The sequence below is a fragment of the Ornithodoros turicata genome, chromosome 1 (genome assembly GCF_037126465.1).
Source record: "Ornithodoros turicata isolate Travis chromosome 1, ASM3712646v1, whole genome shotgun sequence".
Taxonomy (NCBI): domain Eukaryota; kingdom Metazoa; phylum Arthropoda; class Arachnida; order Ixodida; family Argasidae; genus Ornithodoros; species Ornithodoros turicata.
The window spans coordinates 127,754,344-127,777,546 of NC_088201.1; the positions used below are offsets into that span (position 1 = coordinate 127,754,344).

A 23,203-nucleotide genomic window follows, 5' to 3' on the forward strand; every position below is an offset into this window, starting at 1 on the left:
AAGCCGGAGCGCGTTCAGACCACGAATGTGTCGTCGACACAGGGTTTGCGGGCCACAAGACGGGATGTCAGTGAAACTAAAAATTCACTTTTTCGGAAAACCACGAGGAGTTTGGGATAACTATTTTGCATACATAATCAGTGTTCCCTTATGAACACATCGTGTGAGTACCATTCCATTCTGTAACACTCGAAAATCGGCGTAGCTGAGCTTTAACGTCGGTACGTACCCTACATATATGCAGCACGGTTCAGCGATGACATTGCCGGGTGAACAGCTACGCTGCTCATCTGAGTTCGCAGAGTCGCAACACCCTTCTGAGCCCGCGCGCTTTACAGCTTCAGTACAAAACCGATAACATAATCACAGAAACACCGTGCACACCATTGGGCCTCCTGATAAGTCCTGACCTCATCATCATAAAGTATAGTTTCGGTTTAGCAACACCGGGAATTCCATTGTTTACTACTGCGTTAGAAGGATAAAAACTGCGTGGAACAATTGGGTGTACCCGTATATCGTGATTAAGCGATAGACCGCAAAAGACGAAGGCTGGGCTTTTTTACTTGTTAATTCTTGCACGGTAAATGCGAACAAGTCACTAGCGCTATTCACGATGGCGGCGGCCTTCTTTATGTTGCTCGCTGCCGTGCCTCCTTTTCAGTACAACCTCATGGTGATCGGTAGCGTAGCGCGGTTTTAGAATTTGTTTTTTCCATTATGAAGTTTGTCATCGGCACTTCTGGCTTCAACATTGCGCGATTACATCTTGCTGTTTTGTGCGCAACAGCCATGGCATCGGTGTCGTGCTTGGTTGTTGTCTCAAGCGCGGATATTGTACGAAAGTTCACGTTGAGTGACGCGCGTCTCAGCACGTTGAAAGCAGCAGTTCAAGAATGTTCATTGCTGTCGCCGGTGGTGAACGTAGACAAGGACAGATTTCAGGTAATAACATTGCACTTTAGACAGTTTTTCTAAGTTACAGTAAAACGTAACATAAGTAGCATACTGTCACGGAACTCATTCTTTCATCAGGTCTTCGACGAAGTATTTCAAAGGAACATAGACGTAGTGGACGAGGATCTCATCGCTGACAAGTCTCAAGTGTTTGTGTTGACTGCTGTGAGTTGCTGATTGCTTTCAAACGCGTTGCATTATTAATGAAAGGGATGCGTTCATACGTAACACCAAGCCCTTCATGGTGTTTCATGTACAACTCACTTGCACGTAGTTTGTATTTCCGTCTTAACGGCGACTGATTTACGATGTAATTTGCCACGATGAGGCCATTTTTACTGTCCCAGGTGCGTCCAACCGCAGTGGAAATACCTGAAACCATCCACTCATCTGTTGTTACTGAAAGGTTAGTACCAGGCGGTTTAAACCTTTCAGTGCGAAAAATAATTGCTTTAAATTTGCTTTCTTACAGTGGAATGTTAGGGATGAAATGAATTACCACAGGCGTTAACGAGCTGTGCTACACCTGAGCACAGTTACAAATTTAAAAATTTAAGCTTTGTAATGATGCCACTGCTTCATGTTTGTTTTGACTTTGCTTCACTAAATTCACTAAAGGTTCACTTCGCTTCACAAAGGGTTCACTTAAGTTTACTTCGATAAGCTACTACTATGAACAAATAAAATGTGGCTGCCGACGACAAGGGTACTAATATTGTAACACATCTTCAGTCACGGTGACAACGAACCTGGTGACCGTGATGGCAGGGACCATGAAATGCCGGACTTTACTACAATGAAAGAAAAGATGGAGGAAGGGTCACTGTCGGCATCAATGCACAGAAGGATTGTGGAAGAACTATACCAATCAATGGTCCGCTGCACGCTGTATGTGTGTTTGCCTTGTTATCAGGGAGTTTATAGCAGGCATTCAAATTAGTGATGGCATATTTCACAACAGTGGATTTCTATTATATTGTATAGGTATCCTTCCGCAAAGTTTTACGGGAAGGTTGCGAGCACGCTTGTATCACAGTACCGTGGCCTAGCTGACTCAAATGGCAGTGGTTACGTGAGTTTCTTACATCCCTACACTATGCTCATTATGCTATGTAAACTGGCACTTGATGGACTGTCTTCTTTCTGCACGTTCTTTTTTTTTTCAGGACTCTTAGGTCATTTGTTTGCGCAATAAATTTAAAAATGAAAGGCGTAAGGTCACTACAAACGAGATGGTCGCCGAATCACGGTCAAAGTTTGGTACGAAAGGAAAGCCTTCGCAGAGGATTGACACAGCAGTGATGAGACGGAACGAAACACCACGGCTTCCTGTAAGTTCCACGTGGATTCATTTGTGTGTTTTAAAGTTTGTCATTCTTCATGGCAGGACAATCCTTTGAACCCTTCCGGCACTGGTACTGCTCAAGAGGACCTATCATGGCTTTTGAACGAATATAAAAAGCAAAGACCAGATATGCAGCAAATGCGGGAGAGGCTGCGAGCTACCTTTCAAGTGAGGTCACAGAAAATGAAATCCAGCACAGTTGCTGCCTCTCTGAAGGAGTTTCCGTACCTGATTGATTTCAGATTTGTGAGTTAGCCTTCCTGTTTGGAAACATGTAGGAACCGTGCCCTAAGAAAGAGAACAGAAACCCACACCCGGGAAAACTGCACACTTCTTTTTCCTTTTTTTGCTTCCAGTTCATGCAAGAGTTCCAGCTGTTGACTCAGAAGGATGCTTCTAAAGGTGTAGAAGCTGCAAATGAAGATGTGCTGAACATGGTGACAAGAAAGCAAGTACGGTGCAGCCAGGAGGCAAAAGATGGTGTAGCTGCCTGGCGCACAATTAACAACTGTGAACGTCGAAAGAATCGTATGTCATACCTTTCATGCATTTGTCAACAGAGCTTGGTGCACAATTTTTGGTGTGTTCCAGAATCAATCATGATGTATTTTGTGCAGTTTCAAATGTATTTATTCATGCATATAACAGGATGATGGCGCATGCAGGATTTGCCTTGCCCAAAATAAATAGAAGTCTTACAACAAACAACCACAGCAAAGCGAAACGATAATACAAATAGAGCAATGAGAATGATTTTCCAGTGCAAAATTTAAAGCTCTTTGACAAAATAAAAAATAAACCAGAAATATTGCTTATGTTCCCTTGTACATTGAGGGAACATAATAAAAATCCCTATAAAAATCCCTCATTATTGATCCACTGGGTTTGGACGTTTGATCTGGAGTGACCAATATTTCTACTTTGCAGGCATGTGAGGCAGTAGCCTTATTGGCATATTTTTTTTCAATTCTTGTCAGGTGAATAAAGGATTGTGTGACTGCAGCTGACATTCATCGTGACATGTGAAAAAGCCTAAAAATAACTTAGTCTCAGTGATGCAAAAATAATCAGTAAGGGCCCTGTCATATGGTTTTAACTGTTGTGTACTCTATTTGAGTGACACATAAAATAAACAAATTAGAATAAGTAGGGTACTTGCACTCGCAGGGGTAGTCGCACTGGTAACAGCACATGTAAGAAAACAAGACCCAGCCTAGGGTACGAAATCTCATGTTCTACGGATAGCGATCCAAAGCGAAATTTCTCAAAAAGAAACTAAAAATCCAGAATAGGCCTTGCAAGAGCAGTGGAGTTCAGCAACAGCATGAGGTTGTATGATCACGTAATGCTTGAAACGCATCATGCAATAATGATTTTCCTCAGGCTGGCTTACTCTAGTGAAGTCAAGAAATTTCAATGCATTAATTCACTTTCAGACCTCCGTTGCATACAGGCCCTGAGGGTCCTCAGTGAGATCTTCAAGGAGAAGAAAGCAGTGGACACTTTATTTCTTCATGAGCCGGTGAGCAGTATTATCATTTTGTGCTCACTTAAGACAGCTCTGAAAGCTGTGCTCCTAACTTGTGAAGCAGTGACAACGTGTCATTTGCAATCTCATTTATGGTAGACTCCGGAAGTTTTTTCCCCTCTTTCCACTTGAGTAACAACTGCGCAAAGTTTTCCCCTATACTGTCCTCCGCTGCTGCTTCCAAGGCTCTGCTGCTTGTACTTGGAGTGATGTCTGCTACTTCGGCTTCACTCTCCTGTTGCAGAGGGCTGATGCTTCTGTCAACATTCTCATACTCACTATGGTGCGTTGTGTCAACACTTTGAGGAACATTAGGATGTGGAATACTTGCGGGTACATTCTGTGGGTCCTCGTCACTGTGTCTCGTGAGGATGTGACGACGAAAGGAAGGGAATGACTCAAATGTTACACAACAGTTTCCCAAATCACATTTCCAATTCCGCTCGTGCCCGTGGGATGACCTTAGGTGACGCAGGAGCGATTTCAGTGTGAAAGCCCCGTGACGACAACGGGGACACCGGAAGTGCCTGGCTGTAGGCATCTGTAATATGACGACATTGGTATGTTAGACCCACACTATACACTTTTTTTTAAGTTAAGTACAGAGCACTTCACGAGGAGAGCAGTAAAAGGAAACCGGAGGGTGTCTTTGTGGCACTGTGTTCGAAACAGGTGCTACCTTTGACGGAGCACCTGCTTGTAACTCAAGTAGCAGAGCGTCTCTTTTTCTTTTATCGCTCTCGTTGTGAAGCGCTATGTACTGCGCAAAGCACACTGTAAAATATTTATTTATTTAGATATACTACAAACCGCACAAAGGATTCAAGTAAAATGGGCCATAACATTTCACTCAAAATGGCACTCAGAATGTTTTTCTTTTTAAAGATAGATACACATACAAGCACATGCGTACAAAAACAAACTGTGAAACATTTGGTCAGATTAGCATTAAAGGAATTTAAAGGTCAGCTACGCCGATTTCCCGATGTGTTGAAACGGTTGTGATATTCAGAACGAGCACATCCAACTGCCCCCGAAACGCACCTTCGTTTCTCAATTTTGTCTTCCTATTACGAAAATTAATTCATCAAAGAAACCAAAACAAGCCATGGGCGCAGCCATTTTTGTGACGTAGATGGGATAAACCTGCTCCATCTACGTAGATAGAGAATCGTGCGTCTGATTGGATGAAAGCTGAGGCTTTCTCTGACTTCCCTGGCGTCTGCTCCCGTTTGCGAGGAAATCCAGTTATGGCCGCCGGCTACGATGAGCGTTTCGTCCGACGTAATCCCGATAACTATTGAACGATGGAAACAACAACCGCGAACTCACCTCAACATCATTTTCGGCGTGAAATTGTGATTATGTGCTCGAGAACTTTGCAGTTCAACCGTTCGGCAGCCATTCACGTCAACCCGTTTGCTGCTTTTACTACAAGTGCAGGAATGGGAGCGATTGAGCAACAACGTGAGACTTGGTGATCGTTTGAGCATATACCTGCAGAGGACTGGTCTTCAAATAAAGAGGGCCGTATTTCTGCCCATGCACATCGTGCGATTGCCAGGCTTGTTACACGAGATACATATATTGTGCAGCATCATAGCGCGACTGCAATGAACGACGTACGAATGTATCGTGACCACTCGAACTGCATTCGTTGACCCATTCGTCGGTTATATGAAAGTGTTCATTAGAGTTGCCCCGCACAAAAAGTGTTGGATGTAGTTTTGTAGTGTGTTGTTTATCTCGTAGAGCGCATCGCGGCATGTAGGTCGAGAGCCCTTACACGTATTTTTGCATGTTTACTTGAGTGTGCGCATTGTTCTATACCACACAGGCCATATTTCATTCATAATAGTTTCGCAAATAAACACGTACGGGTAGATCTCATATTGCTTTTGAGTTAGGCATAGTGTCTTCAGATCAGGGTATGTGTACCCTGTTTGCTGGGCCCAACAGATGTTATTAAGGGTAGTGCAACATTTCCCACTTCTTGAGCCATGCTAACATTGCTAGAGTAAGGAACATTACACTGTGCTGTGTATTCCACACTCAGTTGTCTCGTGACGTAAACCCCCAATTATTATATTGGGTACTCCACATGTTCAACCAGTCAGCACTTCCCATATCCTATTTTTTTTTAAACATGTGCTTAAAATTGGACGACTGCCACTCAAGTAACTTTGCCACCAAATTAGTCAGTGACAAAAGGTATATGTATTTTATCACAAATTTAATAACCTTAGTGGAAATGGTTGATGTTGCCCTCTGCCTTGTGCGGTGCACTTCATAGCAAAATACACAATAGTCCAAATGTTTTCCTTGTCCCCAAATGCCCTGTCAAAGCTGAAAGACTCTTATCAAAATGGGGAAGCGGGCTTGCTTGTCCAGAGAAACAAATATGAAACTGCAGTGCTCAACGTAAATAACTGCATGCTCAGCAACTAAGGCTGGTGATGCCGAAGACCTAATATTTCTAGGTTAAAAGGAGAAAAGACCACTGCAGCGTATTAATGTTGTTTCAAAAGTATAACACCACAAAATTTGTGAGAGTCAGTTGGTGTATTTAGTTATGTTGGTCACCTCCTGCACCAATGTTTAATAAAATTCAAATGCGTTGCTACCAACCAGGACCTAAGCCTGACCTATGATCTAATAATAATAATAGTATCTATCTATGACCTATATGGACCTTCACCACTAGTTTGGTCTAGGTTTCACACGTGGCTTCTAGTGAAATTCGAAGCTGCTCTGTAGAGCTGACAGGAGACTTGCAGAGTAGAGAATTTTTTATTTATATTTTCCAAAGAACATGTAAAACACAATGTGCTGTACCAACTGTATTCAAAGAAATACAAATATACTTTGTTTTAGCTATGTGCATATTAGCAGATTATAGGTGACCGATGACACACAATGGGCGTCAAGGGTGAGAACACAAGAATACTACCACTGCAGGCACTGTCCTGAAATTCGAAGTCACCATTTGTCAGAAAGCAATGACCACGCACAGCCTAAGGATCATGTTGAGCTCCTTCCATTATTCTTTTTATTGACAGCATGTTGGCTGCCATCCAGTCCATGAAAGTGACCCTTATCGTTGAAAGAACGGTTAAACAGCAAGCTAGCTGGTGATAGTGTCCATGATGGCGAGACCTGAAGAGGAGATACAAGAAGGGACATAAACAAGCTATGTTGAGACATTGTGTATGTCCCTTCCTATCCCTCGTCTGAGGGTTTTTCGCTATGGACCTTCATGATATTTCCTTCGGCAAACTTTACATATTTTTATGTAGAATTGTGGAGGTACAGCCAGGCGCTGTTAGCAAATCACACGGTACTTTTCTTGAATCAAGAATCCATAGAAGGTACACAGTCATCTTCAGCATTGCACACATCTATGGGACATGTTAATCACTTTGGAATGTCACAGACATGTCATGGAGGCCGGCACATGATTAGTGGTGCTGAACAGACAACTATTTGTCATAGTTTAGGCATAAAAAGCAGTTTGGTCACCTGCATGTTGAGACAGATGTATCTCTACATACTTTGCCATGACACAAATATATGAAGCGACAAATGTACCCTCTACTTTATTATGGTTATTAGTCAACACTGCCGAGAACGTGGGAACACAGTCTTGTACCACCTACACTCTTCAAAATGACCTTCACACACGACACATTGTAGGTCAACGAGACTCCAGAATGATGTCCTCTCCCTCCCCATTGGCTGAAAACATTTTTCTACTATTTTGCATAAGGGGAAGTTAGTACAAGAAACGCACAGATTCCTTTTTTGAGCAAATCGGTATTCAGAGCGTTACCATACTGTGGTAGGCCTGCAGTGCATTACGTGGTGCAGCACACACTGTAAAAAATTTCACCGTAGAACATGTCCCCCGTTCTAATGACAGTCTTCTCCAGTTTTTCAAACTGCCATTTCCCATAGTGCTTTATGGTATGACACAGTATTTCTAAATCTTTACTGTAGTTTACTGGTTGTAGCAGAAAAAAGACACCACTGTTTCCGATCACAGGACGCAAGCCATAAGTGCTATACGGAAACAGTACGTGCTGCTCTCTAGCAGTTGTTAGTGTTTGGACATGGTATGGTGCATGCAGGGTGAATTCCATGATTAAAATATCCAAACGTGAACAATTGTTAGATTACATGATGTAGAATGCTCTGTAGTACAGTAAAACCTCCAAAGTCGGACACCTCCCTACCTCGGACAACTCCCCATGATTTCCTTGCACGGGCAGGCTCCCATTGAAACTACATGGGGACGAAATTCTCTATGTCGGACACCTCCCTATCTTGGAAGTAGGATAGGGTTTTCCCTGCAAAGTCGGACCCTGGCCAAATTACCTCAATATTGGCCCATCTTTGCACCAAAAAGACCCAAAATGAGCCAGTGGCCTTGACTTTTGCCCCTTTTTTCCCCTATACTGGTCTCAGCATTTTGTTGCTTTAGTTTTTAGAGTCCAAAAACAAGTGCTGTCAGTCTACATTGTAATTCTTTATGTGAGCACTTGTCTTCAGTTTGTCTAGAACCTTTGAACGAGCACTGCACCAAAGCTATGAGAAGTAGGCTGACGCTTCAGAGACAAGTCCTTGCTGCTCGAAAGGCTCCAGAGGTAATGCCATTGACTAGAATCTGAACGGAATTGCATATACTAAAATCAGTAATAATTATCAGTGAGTGGGTAGAGGTACCACTACCAGGCACCACCACCAGGTACCACTAAGGACCTTAAATTGAAGAAGGGGGACATTTCTCACAGCTGCGATCTCTTCCATTTTTTGTTGCTGTCGTATTCTGTAACTCGGACACCTCTATAAGTAGGAGACGCTTCGGCTGCACCGCGGCTGTCCAACATAGGAAGGTTTCACTGTATTTATGTTCCGTGTCATGTGACCACAAACAATATATGCTTTTGCTCATGCTGCACAGCACAGGCGAATTGAGCTGCATGTGAGGATAATAACATGAAACCCGAGGCGCGGAGGAAAGGCATGACTTTACGGTCCCTGTGTCAGTTGTTTCATGTTGTAATTGCGTACCAGCTGGCCTGTACCTGAGAATAGGTTTGATGCATTGTACACGCAGCATAGACATGCAGTATGTGGTGTGTCGTAATGCTCCATGTGGATTGTTTCGGTACAATCTTGCATACTTCAATCTTGCAATCTTCGGTACTATGCATACCAAGGGGTAGGGCATCTGCATGACAGGTTTACCTGGAAGTAAGAATGTAAATGTTAGCTGAAGTCATTGAATAATTAACATTATCAATATACTGCTGCAGATCATACCAACAATAGCACACAAGATGCTCCGATATGTTATGCAGGAATGTCTCTGTACTCACAATATTAGTACAGCAGCTACAGAAAGGCATAAAACAGTTTTTGTATACATGATACCACTTGAATGCAGCACAAGCTTCTGCTGCACTGCCAGAACACCACGGCGGACAGATTTACCTTACTTCACTTGAGAAAAAGTATGTACTGTTGCACATATGATGCTGTTTGAATGTCTCGAAAAACATAATTTATGACCGAAAGACATCAACTGGAAGATTTCGATTTACCTTAGTCAAAACTGAGAAAAAGTATGTGCTGTTGCACACATGAAACTTCTTGAACTGCCCTTGAGCGCTCTGGAGGAACACCTTATTGGTGACCAAAATACAACAGCTGAGCCAACATTGAATTTATACCTTACTCAAAATACACAAGATGTGCTGCCGTGCATATGATACGATGATACTGCTTAAATGTACTCTGAAAGCGCTGGCACCTAAGGCATGGTTGCTCTAAGCTAGCGAGCAACAGCAAGGGTATACGAACACAAGAAGTCGAGCACAAGTGATGGAATGCACTTGATTAATCAGAAAATGAAATGTCTCAGTACCAGGTGTCACTGTTCCGACAACAAAAACATATGAACTTTGAAGGGCGTCTGGTTGGCACTGGTGAAAGCCTTCAGCTTGAAACCCAGACGGTGATAGTTGAGAAGTGGAGTGCAAGCTTTTCGGTGGTGCCAGAATGCCTGCGAAATCATTTAAAAAATAAGGCAATTCCAAATCTGTACTGAGAATACACCCGCTGCGGCGTAACCTCTAAAGGATGAAGCAGTAACTGACAGATAGCGTATTTTTCTCTTCTACGCGATGCAATTTATACCGCATGACTGACTTGTCTAACATTACGCGTCTTACCTTTATCTGCTGCCTAGTCCTGCCCCTGCAATCTCCTGCTGCAGATAAGGTTGGCACAGCATCCCGGACGAGACATCTTCAGCTTCTTGTGAAACAAGTTGCGCATTGCTTCCGTAACATTCGTATGAGCCAGATGAACAGATCAAATCACTGCTTTCGAAGGTGGCACCCAGTCGGAGTTGTAACCGATTGTTGCAGTCAATATATTTCTTTTTCGCCTTTCGGAAAATTGTGGTTTGAAACATTGGAACTGCATACTGAAGTGTTCTTGCAGACGGGAGCAAAACGCTCACGCATTCTCGGCACGCAGCACAAAACACGAATGACACCAGGAAGTCTGTACTGGCCTACCAAATGCTTTGCAGTCGAAGGAAGCAAAACTCACATTCCTCCTGGGTTTAGTGAAGTCCAGAAATATACTGGCTCCCTAATAGCGAACTGTTTATCACTTCCCTAATGTGAATCTGCGCAGCAGACGGCTCGGCAGAAGAAACTGGCCGGCTTGGCGGAAGAAACCAAGCCAAAAGTCATGCCAAGCCGGAGCGCGTTCAGACCACGAATGTGTCGTCGACACAGGGTTTGCGGGCCACAAGACGGGATGTCAGTGAAACTAAAAATTCACTTTTTCGGAAAACCACGAGGAGTTTGGGATAACTATTTTGCATACATAATCAGTGTTCCCTTATGAACACATCGTGTGAGTACCATTCCATTCTGTAACACTCGAAAATCGGCGTAGCTGAGCTTTAACGTCGGTACGTACCCTACATATATGCAGCACGGTTCAGCGATGACATTGCCGGGTGAACAGCTACGCTGCTCATCTGAGTTCGCAGAGTCGCAACACCCTTCTGAGCCCGCGCGCTTTACAGCTTCAGTACAAAACCGATAACATAATCACAGAAACACCGTGCACACCATTGGGCCTCCTGATAAGTCCTGACCTCATCATCATAAAGTATAGTTTCGGTTTAGCAACACCGGGAATTCCATTGTTTACTACTGCGTTAGAAGGATAAAAACTGCGTGGAACAATTGGGTGTACCCGTATATCGTGATTAAGCGATAGACCGCAAAAGACGAAGGCTGGGCTTTTTTACTTGTTAATTCTTGCACGGTAAATGCGAACAAGTCACTAGCGCTATTCACGATGGCGGCGGCCTTCTTTATGTTGCTCGCTGCCGTGCCTCCTTTTCAGTACAACCTCATGGTGATCGGTAGCGTAGCGCGGTTTTAGAATTTGTTTTTTCCATTATGAAGTTTGTCATCGGCACTTCTGGCTTCAACATTGCGCGATTACATCTTGCTGTTTTGTGCGCAACAGCCATGGCATCGGTGTCGTGCTTGGTTGTTGTCTCAAGCGCGGATATTGTACGAAAGTTCACGTTGAGTGACGCGCGTCTCAGCACGTTGAAAGCAGCAGTTCAAGAATGTTCATTGCTGTCGCCGGTGGTGAACGTAGACAAGGACAGATTTCAGGTAATAACATTGCACTTTAGACAGTTTTTCTAAGTTACAGTAAAACGTAACATAAGTAGCATACTGTCACGGAACTCATTCTTTCATCAGGTCTTCGACGAAGTATTTCAAAGGAACATAGACGTAGTGGACGAGGATCTCATCGCTGACAAGTCTCAAGTGTTTGTGTTGACTGCTGTGAGTTGCTGATTGCTTTCAAACGCGTTGCATTATTAATGAAAGGGATGCGTTCATACGTAACACCAAGCCCTTCATGGTGTTTCATGTACAACTCACTTGCACGTAGTTTGTATTTCCGTCTTAACGGCGACTGATTTACGATGTAATTTGCCACGATGAGGCCATTTTTACTGTCCCAGGTGCGTCCAACCGCAGTGGAAATACCTGAAACCATCCACTCATCTGTTGTTACTGAAAGGTTAGTACCAGGCGGTTTAAACCTTTCAGTGCGAAAAATAATTGCTTTAAATTTGCTTTCTTACAGTGGAATGTTAGGGATGAAATGAATTACCACAGGCGTTAACGAGCTGTGCTACACCTGAGCACAGTTACAAATTTAAAAATTTAAGCTTTGTAATGATGCCACTGCTTCATGTTTGTTTTGACTTTGCTTCACTAAATTCACTAAAGGTTCACTTCGCTTCACAAAGGGTTCACTTAAGTTTACTTCGATAAGCTACTACTATGAACAAATAAAATGTGGCTGCCGACGACAAGGGTACTAATATTGTAACACATCTTCAGTCACGGTGACAACGAACCTGGTGACCGTGATGGCAGGGACCATGAAATGCCGGACTTTACTACAATGAAAGAAAAGATGGAGGAAGGGTCACTGTCGGCATCAATGCACAGAAGGATTGTGGAAGAACTATACCAATCAATGGTCCGCTGCACGCTGTATGTGTGTTTGCCTTGTTATCAGGGAGTTTATAGCAGGCATTCAAATTAGTGATGGCATATTTCACAACAGTGGATTTCTATTATATTGTATAGGTATCCTTCCGCAAAGTTTTACGGGAAGGTTGCGAGCACGCTTGTATCACAGTACCGTGGCCTAGCTGACTCAAATGGCAGTGGTTACGTGAGTTTCTTACATCCCTACACTATGCTCATTATGCTATGTAAACTGGCACTTGATGGACTGTCTTCTTTCTGCACGTTCTTTTTTTTTCAGGACTCTTAGGTCATTTGTTTGCGCAATAAATTTAAAAATGAAAGGCGTAAGGTCACTACAAACGAGATGGTCGCCGAATCACGGTCAAAGTTTGGTACGAAAGGAAAGCCTTCGCAGAGGATTGACACAGCAGTGATGAGACGGAACGAAACACCACGGCTTCCTGTAAGTTCCACGTGGATTCATTTGTGTGTTTTAAAGTTTGTCATTCTTCATGGCAGGACAATCCTTTGAACCCTTCCGGCACTGGTACTGCTCAAGAGGACCTATCATGGCTTTTGAACGAATATAAAAAGCAAAGACCAGATATGCAGCAAATGCGGGAGAGGCTGCGAGCTACCTTTCAAGTGAGGTCACAGAAAATGAAATCCAGCACAGTTGCTGCCTCTCTGAAGGAGTTTCCGTACCTGATTGATTTCAGATTTGTGAGTTAGCCTTCCTGTTTGGAAACATGTAGGAACCGTGCCCTAAGAAAGAGAACAGAAACCCACACCCGGGAAAACTGCACACTTCTTTTTCCTTTTTTTGCTTTCAGTTCATGCAAGAGTTCCAGCTGTTGACTCAGAAGGATGCTTCTAAAGGTGTAGAAGCTGCAAATGAAGATGTGCTGAACATGGTGACAAGAAAGCAAGTACGGTGCAGCCAGGAGGCAAAAGATGGTGTAGCTGCCTGGCGCACAATTAACAACTGTGAACGTCGAAAGAATCGTATGTCATACCTTTCATGCATTTGTCAACAGAGCTTGGTGCACAATTTTTGGTGTGTTCCAGAATCAATCATGATGTATTTTGTGCAGTTTCAAATGTATTTATTCATGCATATAACAGGATGATGGCGCATGCAGGATTTGCCTTGCCCAAAATAAATAGAAGTCTTACAACAAACAACCACAGCAAAGCGAAACGATAATACAAATAGAGCAATGAGAATGATTTTCCAGTGCAAAATTTAAAGCTCTTTGACAAAATAAAAAATAAACCAGAAATATTGCTTATGTTCCCTTGTACATTGAGGGAACATAATAAAAATCCCTATAAAAATCCCTCATTATTGATCCACTGGGTTTGGACGTTTGATCTGGAGTGACCAATATTTCTACTTTGCAGGCATGTGAGGCAGTAGCCTTATTGGCATATTTTTTTTCAATTCTTGTCAGGTGAATAAAGGATTGTGTGACTGCAGCTGACATTCATCGTGACATGTGAAAAAGCCTAAAAATAACTTAGTCTCAGTGATGCAAAAATAATCAGTAAGGGCCCTGTCATATGGTTTTAACTGTTGTGTACTCTATTTGAGTGACACATAAAATAAACAAATTAGAATAAGTAGGGTACTTGCACTCGCAGGGGTAGTCGCACTGGTAACAGCACATGTAAGAAAACAAGACCCAGCCTAGGGTACGAAATCTCATGTTCTACGGATAGCGATCCAAAGCGAAATTTCTCAAAAAGAAACTAAAAATCCAGAATAGGCCTTGCAAGAGCAGTGGAGTTCAGCAACAGCATGAGGTTGTATGATCACGTAATGCTTGAAACGCATCATGCAATAATGATTTTCCTCAGGCTGGCTTACTCTAGTGAAGTCAAGAAATTTCAATGCATTAATTCACTTTCAGACCTCCGTTGCATACAGGCCCTGAGGGTCCTCAGTGAGATCTTCAAGGAGAAGAAAGCAGTGGACACTTTATTTCTTCATGAGCCGGTGAGCAGTATTATCATTTTGTGCTCACTTAACCGTGGACATGCATATCGTATTCCCCTCAGTGGCGTATCATGCTGGGAACCTTGGGGGCAGTGATTCAGGATACGGAATTGTGGGCCACAAAATGTCAGTGGGGAACAGTACTGCCGGCTTTGATGTGAAACAGAGAAGTTAGATTCTGCTCCACAGAAGATCTCCAGTTATGTTTGCACAAAATAACGTTGTATTGGGTGACATGGTCGGGATTTTAAAGAAAATCATGCACGGTATTTCCTTTTATATGCATAAGATTTATTTTAGCGCAGCAAGTAGTGCATGCTATCCTCAAACAATAAAAGGTAGTTGAGGGATGTGTTTATTGGAAGAAAAAAGAAAGTGAGGAAAACTTAGTCCGGCATAGGCTGACTTGCTATTCCTTAAGAAAAGAAGAAAAATGAAGAAGCATAAAAAAATACACGTTCCCAGTTACGAATTAACAAGTGGGTGATGAGGTGCTGTTACACCTCTTACCCCAGGAAATGGGGGGCCCCATGCTACGCTGCTGATCCCTCTCACATGTTGAATCCTACCGGAAATGCTTTGTGGCAAACCTCCAAGGAGCAAATATCCTGCAAAAAGTTGCGAACTTAGCTCTGTACTGGGGACTCCGCATCAGAAATCCGCGGTAGTCCACATCATTGTACTACATGTGTCAACATGCAGAGTTCGGTGCGTAATGCAAGGTAGTTAAATGCTAAATGGAATACGGCTAAATTGTGCATTCAGCATGTGTTATAAGTAACCTTTCGTGGACTCTTTCCACTGAAAACTGAGTAAGAAATTGCACAGGCAAAGTATCAAACTTGAAACAGGGGTTGTCCTTTAGCTGAAATGTTGGAATAACCATTGTTTCTATGTGCTACACCATATTTCATTGCACACAATTGGAGTGCTTGTGATGTGAAAGGAATTTGGAGGTTGAAAGCATGCTATGAACGTGGTGGGTGCTCTTGACATATTTTTCATCTTTTTGCCCCAGGCTGATGCATTCCCAGCGACCCCACACGTATGCTACAGCGGAACGTCATTGGAGGACGCACAAATACTGAAGCTTGTAGTGGAAAGCACTCCACTATTCCATGTCCTTGAGGCCGTCGAAGGAATTTCTGCAATTCTAGCTGCATACTGGATCTTTGATGCTGTGTACTGCCCGAATCATCTTAATATGATGACCTTTTTTGAACGTGCAACTGGACTTGAAGTGACTCCTCTTCAACCTCCAGTTAAAGCATTCCTCAACAAGCACAAGAATAACCCATAGCCCTGCATGACCCGAGCTTACGTGCAGGAACTGTTACAGGATGACTGTTGCAACTCCGCACAGCATCTTTAAAAGATCGGGGAATTTTTTCTTTGAAGTGCAAGTGAAGGCTACCTGTTACACAACGGGAGAGAGGGGGTTGCGTTAGAGCAGGAAGCTCTTATACCTGTTGTCATAATGTTATTTGTATTATCCCTGTTAATCCAACTGCTAATCTTAATGAAAGGCCGTGACCTCAATACATGTTACCGCCTTTGTGACATTGATCCTATGGAGGAGAAGACTGTGCCAGTGACTTCATTCAGAGGGAGAAAAAAGAAACTTTCTTCTAGTCAGTCATTGCTTTTTCTAGTCAGTACAGAGCTGGACTGTGATGTAAGCTTCCTCTGAGCATTGATGCCCATTGATGGCATATGTATCCACTGTGTGCAACAAAAGTCAGCTCTTTGCCTGCTCAGCACCAAGCGGTGCAATAGTCATTGGTATTATTGACGTTATGTATATTCAGTGGCACCAAGTCACCATAATTCTATGTAGCCATTGATAAGTTATTGCATAACATTGCTTTGTTTTCACACAAGAAGTCTTCAGTTGTTTTTCACAAAGTATTACCTTCCATATACACGCTGTGTGATATCAATGAGAAGAGTTTAGCTGCAGCAAACATGCCATCATAGACCCAGCCTGGGTTATGGTATATTTCTGCACGCTACGTACAGTGTGCTGTTTTTCTATTGAATACAGGGAGCGATAAAAAGAAACTGGATATTGTATTTGTTGTGTACTTCTGTTAGGAACAGGTGTTACATCAAAAGTAGCCCGTGTTTCTTACACAAGTACCACAAAGACAGCCTCCGGTTTCCTTTTATCGCTCCCTTTATGAAGCACTCTGAGTAGAAAAAAAGCAACACTGTATATCTTCCTGTTGATATTGCACAGCATATTACACCCTTATTTAGATTACACCCTTAACTCATTTACACCCTTTCAAACCTAAAGGGTGTTAAATTACACCTTAAAGGGTGCGCGCCCTGAACCACCCTTTTTACACCTTAAAGGGTGTAAAAAAGTTTAGAGTGTAGACTCGGAAAAGGGTTTTCTTTCTGATGAAAACGAGAACAAAAATTTCATAGTCCCTTTAAGGCACACTTAAAAAACAAACCAAAACAGGTGGTCGAGATTACACGCAGTTATACCCTGCGGAACGCGCAGCATGTATCAACACGTAAATATATTCCTAGTTATTATTTAAATTAACAGAAAGGCTAAGGAATCTACAGCCCGAACAGTGAAACCGGAAGCATAGCTTTGAGATTCCTGGAATGGCCACGCGTGTGCTCGCGCCACGCAGTCATGCTCGCCGCCACGAATAGGCAGCTAACATCGTCATCCTAATATTGATGCAGACAGTGTTCGAGCAAGCTAACCTTGTAGTGCAGCCGGACCATACGACGTGGTCGCACCAGCAAATAGTCTATTGGAAACTCTTTCTCCCTTTACGTCAGCGAACTCATGGATCCCGAGTACGTTCTACATGGCTTCGATTCCGTTCCCGCCGGGAGAACGGCATCGACTTCTTCCTGGAGCTGTTCGCACTATACCCCGTTGCCCTTCAACTGTTCCGTTTCGCCAACGACCCAGTGGATGCACTGGCCAAGAATCCTAAATTGGTCGCCCACTCTGTGGCTGTAGTCGGTCAGGTGACGGCTATGGTGGATGCTCTGGACAACGCCGACCTTCTTCGACAGCTAATTAAGAAGAACGCCCGAATGCACCGCTATCGACGTGGCGTTTTCCTGAGCATTTCGCCATCCTTGTTGAAGTGATGAAGACTGTGATGTGTAGACACGTGGACGGCTTCACGAAACCAAACTGTACCAACGGCTGGGAGAAATTTTTTCGCCTTCTGATCGACATCACGGAAGACGTGTATGACAACTTGGCGTCTTCGAGAAGCTAACTCTTAAAGAGACAGTATACCGTTTATCGGGAACTCATCGAGGAATAACCCACCGGACTCCTTGAGTATACAGTTTATTAAAGCGCACTTTGCTTCTATGAATCTGATTCATGGTGTCATTATATCATAATGCAGTTAGTAGCGTTTCGCTACCACCGCCTGTTGTCTTTGTGAACTGAAAATCCTATAGCGCCAAAACCACAGTGTGATTACCTAAAACCTGCATCAGTGTTCAAAGTGAAAGCGATGAAAGTTCTTAAAGTCCTTCCTTCAAGCGATGTTAAACGCCTTAGCCATGGCAGAAACACGGGAACCACCTGTATCTGCTCTCAGGATGCAAGAGACGTTCCACCACTGCGTCCTGTTGGCAAAGCGCCATCATCGCCATCCTCAGCTTCTATCCATTATAAGACGTCACCACTCTTCCCTTACCCGAGCTATCTAGACAGAACGTTGTCTTATTTCTTCTTGGCACTAAGTTTTACCAACTCGCGATCTTCAGTTGCGAGCTCGGTCATCTATAGCGACTCAAAATGTGCGCTACAGACTCTGGCTTCCATGTTTACTATGAGATCTTGGGTATCAGCAGTGTTACGAAGATAGCTACGGCAGGAGAATGCCGTGCTGGATTAGGATGATAGCTTTCATAGTGGAGATATTGACGCTTGTCCGTTGGTTTCTTGTATAGTTCAGTGGTCAGCCTACCAGATTTACATGACACTGTCACATCAAGGAAGTTGATGGATGACCTTGAATAGTTACAGGTAAATTTAATTTTGTAATGGCGGACAAACGTCAATATCTCCACTATGGAAGCTATCATCCTAATCACCAGAAAAGAAGTATTCCATATGGTCAGTTCTTGCGCCTGAAAGATTCTGCTCAGATCAGACTAATTTTGTAAAACATGCTCACCAAATGGTATTTGATTTCCAAAAAAGAAATTACCCATGTGAACTCATCCATGACTCGTTTGCCAAATCATCTAGCCTGTCCAGAGAGTCCTTATTCACCCCGAAACGCAAAAAAGACTTAACTAATGTAGTTTTATCCACCACATATCATAAATCACTTGTCAATACCAATTCCATTCTTAGACGCCACCTCAATATATTACATGCTGACTAGCAATTAAAGGAAATTTTTCCGACTCCCCCATTAGTAGCATTCCGTAGATCCAAAAATTTGCGCGATATCCTCACGTCATCATGCATGATGAAGCGCTCGCCGTGTTGTTATCCCTGTGGTAGTACACGGTGCCAGACCTGTAAATTTATCGCGCCGTCCACCAATGCCCGTAGTACTTTGGGTGACTTCTTTTGGAAAATTCGTCATTCACTCCACTGTAATTCACGAAATATTTGTTACTTGATATTATGCTGCAAGTGCAATTCACAATACATCGGTGAAACCTCCAACACAATTAGAGAAATATTTATGTAAACGTGTATGTAAATAAATGCTTATGTAAATGTAATAGTTATATATCTATAGTTATTTGTGCACAAGTCTTGAATCTTCGCTTCAGTGATCGTCTGGCTCTCAGTCAGATAATCCGTAACCTTCCCTTTTGTCCATTCTGGGCCACTCGTTTCCCATACTCCTGACCCCCCTTCCGCGAAACTGGGTTGGCGAGCCTTTTTGTTCGCAATAACACCTTTTACTGTTCTTAAACTGTTACAGGTCACTTATCCGTCTGCCCAGCAATTCATTGTACACAGACATGTGGCATCATATCTCCTTTCCACTTCCCTTTCTTTGTACAGCAGTGTGTTTAGTCGTGTATATGTCTATACTATATGTACTTATGTGTGTCACCACAGCGTGGACCTCCACGCGAAATGATGTACAAATTAAACTTAAACAAAAATCTTCAGTGTCGGTTTCTATTTCTCGTTATAAATTTCCCATGTTTTCCCTCGTACCAATCCAATTGCAGTCATTGGTGCAGGCCCAGGGCTTTTGCAGGCCGCTATTATTTCACTGTAGCTCGTATCTTTGCAAGTTGTCGGTGTTCCACTCAGGACATCGTCTACATGCTCTGCCAAGAAATGATAATATGGTCACGGCTAAGTATCTTCCCTATGCTCTTTATCTCGAAACATGGTTCCGCATGGCTGCCATGGATGTTGATAGCGCGCCGGGTCAAACCTAGTCATTATCCCGAAGGCAGTATACGCTGAAGCAGTAATCATTCAACCATCACCATAGCCATTCAAGTTTTACACAGAAAATCTATGGCAACTATTGCACTTCTTACTTTAAAATTACTTTAAATTATTTTAATTTTTTAAATGTTTAAAATTTTAAAATAGTGCAAAATCTGACTCAATGCAATACTTGTCGTGGATTTTCTATGTAAAACTCGGGTTCTAGGAAAAAATAACTAAATAGAAAGGGAGCACACAGAGAGAAATAATTGATTTGAAAATCAACGATGTAATCTTGAAGAAATCACTCCGGTACTGGCGGATGGACATCCTTGGGCACGACAGCTGCAGAGACAGGTGACAAGCAAGTTGCAAGGCATCACACCAGATGGCGCCACCGTCATGTCGATAAGACGTGAAAGAACAACATACTAGCGGTGGGTAAAAATGGCGAGAAGAAAGGCACAGCTAAACAAGTGAGATCTCGTACAAAACACTGCTCATCGGGAGGGAAAAGGCTTAAGATGAGCGCTGAGCTAGGCATCGGGTGCTTAGGCTTAACCGCAGTGTTTGGGCTCATGGCGGTTTACGTGGAACACAGAAAAAGTACTAGCTTTGGGTAAAAATGCAAGAAGACACTGCTAATCGACTCTAAACATGCGGGAGCTCATACAAAAACACTGGTCATGTGGGGAAAAGGCTTAAGACGAGCAAAGAGCTAAGTAGAAGTGTGTGAAGACCAGACACATCGGGGAAAAAGCCTAATCGCTGCTGCAAGTCACTCACCTTTCCCTCGCGGCGACCGAGTGTCCGCTTCCGTCGACAGCCAGTGCTCAACTGACGTGGCGCGCTGACAGCGGAGCGACCGACCGCACGTCATCTCCCCACGAGAGCCAGCGCTGGACTGACGCAAGCGCCACTCTACGGGTGCTAAGCATGCGCGGGCGCTCCTAGCGCCACCTCCGGCGACCACCAGTGGAAAGTAACACAACCGTACCTGCGAGAGGCTAAGAGAGAAGTGAACCCCTGCGCCCTCTGCAGGCCTTGCTCATTGATCGTGACGTCATCCCATTATCACCAGCCTATAGTACCTTTTTTTCACTAACTGCCAACGAAACTCTTCGGGACAAGGTCGACCTGCAATGAAGCCATGGCATGACGTCATCACTCAGGCATGCTGCTGCATGATTCAAGGACACGTACGGCTGCCCTCTATACAGGAGACCTGTTATTTATTTGATCATTGTCGCGAGATTATTTCCTTTATACAACTATAATGATTGCCTAAAAAACAGAAAACCTACTGCAGAAGAGCACCATGCATGAAACCAAGCGTTCTTATCCCAATGACTTACTAAATGCGACTTAGCAAAATCAAGAAATAACAAAATAGCCCACAAGGAGCACCATCAGTGAATAATAACGAGGACTAGGTACACAAAAATTCAACACAGAGCATGGGTAACAAAGAGCGCAACACGATGTGTCCGTTCCATCCGAAATTCTGGCAGAGAACTGAATAATGATGCTTTCTTCCCCTGAATAAAGTCACACATCTATCCCCCTTGCGGTTACTTTTGGAACTTATTTAATTGCAAAATTATTAAGGATAATACCAGTGCAACTCACGTCCAGATGAAGGGTTCGGCAGCACTATCGTCATCGACAAGACAAGAATCATCAACAAGAATCTTTCTGGTCAAAAAAGAAAAAAATACAGAGCATCAACAAAAAGAAAGCATACATCATAAGACAGAACAGGTCTGGGCACGTCAGGACATTGCTCAACGAGCACTGTCACACCAGGAAAAATTGCATGACTGCTAGACAACAAAGGAAAGCGAGCACAGAGAAAGCACTTGAACAAAGTGGAAAAGACTCTCTCCAGCATCCAACTATTTCTAAACACACGCACTCCTCTTATTCAAAAACAGTCCTCATAGTCAATCCGTCCATGAAATCGCACACCATCGACCAGTAAAGAGCCACACATCAGTGCCCCGTCAGAGGCAAACTGAATCCCACCGAGGCTACACTTTTCCACTAACTGCCAATGCAGTTGCCAGAAACAGAATCAACGACGCGTGCCGTCCATCAGTAACACGTCCGTACCCGCGAGAGTCTAAGAAAGAAGTGAATCCTTGCACCCTCTGCAGGCCTTGCTCATTGGTCGTGACATCATCCTATTGTCTCAGGGCTACACTGTTTTTTTTTTTCGACTAATGCCCAACCCAACTGCCCTGGACAAGGTCCACCTGAAACAATAGTACCGCGGCTTGACGTCATCACCCAGGCATGCAGCTGCATGGTTCAAGGACATGTACGCTGTAGACAGGCGACCTGTTATTTATTGAATCACTATCCCAAAATTATTTCCTTTATTCTGCTATAATGATTGCTTAGGAAACAAAAAAACTATTGCAGAAAAAGGGAACCGGTCCGCACCTCACAATCACACTCGTCACCGGAAGACTCGTCACAGGATAATTGGTCACACCGGCCCTCTTGTACGAGGGCCTTTTGTCACCGGGGCACTTGTCAAGGGGGGCGGTTCGTCGCCGGAACACTGATTGCGAGGTTACATTCTTGGGCACTAATAAAAATCATTCGTGATTGAGGGTCAGTTCATGTAATGTGCACCCGTCGAGACTGATCAAGATTAGGTCAGTAGAGCCTTTTACGTATTTCAGACGTTGGGGAGCGCGTCAGTTCATGTAGAATATGCACCCGTCGACACTGACAAAGGTTAGGTCAGGAGAGCCTTTTACGTATTTCACGCGTTGGGGAGTACGGTGCGGAGAGCAGGTGGCAGGTTCACTGTGACGATTATTCCGGCGTGACGGCAGTTCCTCGTACGAGACGCCCGCTCTGATACTCGCTCTTAAAATTCAAATACAAAAAGAACCATGCATGACATCTGATCGTAGCGATTAAGCATGTGGCGGCACGGTGACGACGATGACGACGTGCCTCTGCTGCCACGCGCTACGGCGCTGGCACAGCAATTCTACCGGCACCGTCCTAGCTTGAGGCCACGTCCATCTGCCCGTTGGGACATTCCATCATCGCCGGTTGGGAGACACATGTAGAGGGACACCACCTCCTGTAATAGAACCAAACAAAATCGAAACCGAAACTGATTCTACGGACGCACAAGCGATGCGAACGAGCGGCAAACAACACTGGAAGACACCTCAGGGTGGGGTAGACGTGCCCTGGACCGTCTCTGTATGATGTTCTTTCTTGAATTAAAGTTAGCAATCCCTAATCGACCTGTCTCTGCCATTCTGTCTCCGAGGGAAGCTAACATTTCAGAAGTGGGATCAACAAGTCACCAAACTGTACGTACGTTCCGATTAATTGCGATCATCTT

The 23,203-nt window shown here is 43.7% G+C and overlaps 3 protein-coding genes across 5 annotated transcripts; all 3 read left to right on the forward strand.

Annotated features, from left to right (window-relative positions):
• Positions 1 to 456: 456 nt before the first annotated feature.
• LOC135378585 (uncharacterized) lies at positions 457 to 2,081 on the forward strand. The gene is made up of 4 exons (XM_064611647.1): positions 457 to 945; positions 1,036 to 1,122; positions 1,305 to 1,363; positions 1,690 to 2,081. Exons 1-4 carry the CDS (start codon positions 721 to 723, stop codon positions 1,895 to 1,897), a joined length of 579 nt encoding a protein of 192 aa, XP_064467717.1. The 5' UTR covers positions 457 to 720; the 3' UTR covers positions 1,898 to 2,081.
• Positions 2,076 to 4,227, forward strand: LOC135385140 (uncharacterized). The gene is made up of 5 exons (XM_064614316.1): positions 2,076 to 2,288; positions 2,345 to 2,548; positions 2,659 to 2,830; positions 3,739 to 3,824; positions 4,075 to 4,227. Exons 1-5 carry the CDS (start codon positions 2,190 to 2,192, stop codon positions 4,225 to 4,227), a joined length of 714 nt encoding a protein of 237 aa, XP_064470386.1. The 5' UTR covers positions 2,076 to 2,189.
• Positions 4,228 to 11,053: 6,826 nt separating this feature from the next.
• LOC135378584 (uncharacterized) lies at positions 11,054 to 16,459 on the forward strand. 3 transcript variants are annotated; one of them, XM_064611644.1, is made up of 9 exons: positions 11,054 to 11,542; positions 11,633 to 11,719; positions 11,902 to 11,960; positions 12,287 to 12,442; positions 12,539 to 12,884; positions 12,941 to 13,144; positions 13,255 to 13,426; positions 14,335 to 14,420; positions 15,439 to 16,459. In XM_064611644.1, exons 5-9 carry the CDS (start codon positions 12,786 to 12,788, stop codon positions 15,718 to 15,720), a joined length of 843 nt encoding a protein of 280 aa, XP_064467714.1. In that variant the 5' UTR covers positions 11,054 to 11,542; positions 11,633 to 11,719; positions 11,902 to 11,960; positions 12,287 to 12,442; positions 12,539 to 12,785; the 3' UTR covers positions 15,721 to 16,459. The 3 variants fall into 3 exon arrangements, with proteins under 3 accessions (XP_064467714.1, XP_064467715.1, XP_064467716.1); XM_064611645.1 differs by having other exon boundaries at positions 12,287 to 12,884; XM_064611646.1 differs by lacking the exons at positions 12,941 to 13,144; positions 13,255 to 13,426; positions 14,335 to 14,420; positions 15,439 to 16,459 and having other exon boundaries at positions 12,539 to 12,738.
• Positions 16,460 to 23,203: the final 6,744 nt, after the last annotated feature.